This window comes from Gadus chalcogrammus, chromosome 4 (assembly GCF_026213295.1).
Source record: "Gadus chalcogrammus isolate NIFS_2021 chromosome 4, NIFS_Gcha_1.0, whole genome shotgun sequence".
Classification (NCBI taxonomy): domain Eukaryota; kingdom Metazoa; phylum Chordata; class Actinopteri; order Gadiformes; family Gadidae; genus Gadus; species Gadus chalcogrammus.
Window position 1 is genome coordinate 5,421,214 of NC_079415.1, and position 2,500 is coordinate 5,423,713.

Consider the following 2,500-nt stretch of genomic DNA (forward strand, 5'->3'; position numbering starts at 1 on the left):
GAAATTGGTTCAGGACATGGGTTCAGAACCCGGGTTCAGGACATGGGTTCAGATCCCGGGTACAGGACATGGGTTCAGGACATTGGTTCAGGACATGGGTTCAGAACCCGGGTTCAAGACTTGGGTTCAGATCCCGGGTACAAGACATGGGTTCAGATCCCGGGTACAGGACATGGGTTCAGAACCCGGGTTCTGAACCCCTGTTCCAAACACCTGTTCCGAACCCGGGATCTGAACCCATGTCCTGAACCCGGGATCTGAACCCATGTCCTGAACCCGGGATCTGACCCCATGTCCTGAACCCGGGTTCCTTCTGTAGTGGTTGTGGTGGTGAGTGGGTCTGTTCTGATGCGTTGTGTTGTGGTTCTGGTTGATCTCTCAGACCCGGACTGGGAACAGTTCCTGTTGGACGATGAGCAGAAGTCTCAACACACAGTGCAGTGCAGCCCGGCCCCAGGTACACACACACACACACACACACACACACACACACACACACACACACACACACACACACACACACACACACACACACACATAGACAAACACAAACACACACACACACACACACATAGACACACACACTCACACACACACACACACACACACACATACACACACACACACACACACACACACACACACACACACACACACACACACACACACACACACACACACACACACACACACACAGACACACACACACCTATACAGACATACACTCGCACGCACTCCCATGCACCCGCACACACAGAGACACACACGCACATGCCCGCCTGACGCACATACGCAAGCAGGCATAAACACACACACACACACACACACACACACACACACACACACACACACAGACACACACCATGACCGTGTGCGTCTCCCCTCTGGTCCCCAGGTCCGTTCCGACCGTGCCTCAGCCTCTTTGGCAGCTGGCTGATCCGCAGCGGGGTGTGGCTTATCACCGCACTGTCATTGGTCAGCAACGGGCTGGTCATGCTGTCCGTCTTCCTGTCCCCTTCCTCCTGGGCCACGCCCCCCAAGCTGCTGATTGGCTGGCTGGCCGTGGTGAACTCTCTGATGGGGGTCTGGAGCGGCTGGCTGGCCGTGGTGGACGGCTGGACCTTCAGCAGCTTCTGGAGGTGTGTGTGTGTGTGTGTGTGTGTGTGTGTGTGTGTGTGTGTGTGTGTGTGTGTGTGTGTGTGTGTGTGTGTGTGTGTATGTGTGCGCGTGTGTGTGTGCGCGTGTGTGTGTTTGTCCCCAAAAGTTGGACCACTGATGTCATTGGTCCAATTTACATTCTCCAAATCGGACCAATGACATCACTGGTCCAACTTTTCTGGAAATATTACGTAAGAATGGAGTTGAAAACGCCTGAGCGCGAAGGTTCCCCTTTAACCCCCGTTTAACCCGTGGGGTCTGGGAATCGTTGCCGTAGCGACGTCCCCTGAGCCCAGTACAGCGTTGACGAGGCGGTCCGGGTCTGTGTGCAGGTACGGGGTCCAGTGGGAGAGGAGCTTCCTGTGCCGGTTCAGTGGTTTCCTGTGCGTGTTCGCCTCCCAGACCGGCCTCTTCCTGCTCACGCTGCTGGCCCTGGAGAGGAGCCTGGCCCGGGCCCCGCCCCCTGGGGAGGCTCCGCCCCCCGGGGAGGCCCCGCCCCCCAAGCCTGGTGGCCCCCCGCACAAAAGCATCAGGAGCAGCAGGGAGCTGGACAGTAAGAAGGGACACACACACACCTGCTACACTCTCATTAAATACACACACACACACACACACACACACACACACACACACACACACACACACACACACACACACACACACACACACACACACACCTATAACACTCTCATTAAATACAGACACACACACACACACACACACACACACACACACACACACACACACACACACACACACACACACACACATACTTTATACTTAATACACAGACACACACACTACATACACACACTCACGCACGTACGCACACACACACCCAAACACTAAATACACACACTTACGCCCACACACACTAAATACACACACTCACACACACACAGGCACACTCAATACACACACACACACACTAAATAAACACATACACACACATTCAGTGGCAAATGTAAACAGACATTGCATCTCAACTTGCAAGGCATCGTAATCCAAGCTCTCCACACTTCCTTCTCCTGTCTCCCTTCTCCGTTCTTATCTTCTTCCTTATCACCCCCCCCTCCCCCTATCTGTCTCTCTCTCTCCCCCTTATCTCTCTCTCTCTCTCTCTCTCTCTCTCTCTCTCTCTCTCTCTCTCTCTCTCTCTCTCCCCTTATCTTTCTCTCTCCCCTTATCTCTCTCTCTCTCTCTCTCTCTCTCTCTCTCTCTCTCTCTCTCTCTCTCTCTCTCTCTCTCTCTCTCTCTCTCTCTCTCTCTCTCTCTCTCCCCTTATCTCTCTCTCTCTCTCTCTCTCTCTCCCCCCCTCCCCCCTCCCCCTCCAGTCCCCCCC

The 2,500-nt window shown here is 54.4% G+C and overlaps 1 protein-coding gene across 1 annotated transcript in view; it reads right to left on the bottom strand.

Annotated features, from left to right (window-relative positions):
* LOC130380494 (myelin regulatory factor-like protein) overlaps positions 1–267 on the bottom strand; it is a 14,800-nt gene extending 14,533 nt beyond the window's left edge. Inside the window, exon 1 of the mRNA XM_056587719.1 lies at positions 168–267. Within this exon, the coding sequence (XP_056443694.1) occupies positions 168–267 (100 nt within the window). The remainder of the gene's footprint in view (positions 1–167) is intronic.
* Positions 268–2,500: the final 2,233 nt, after the last annotated feature.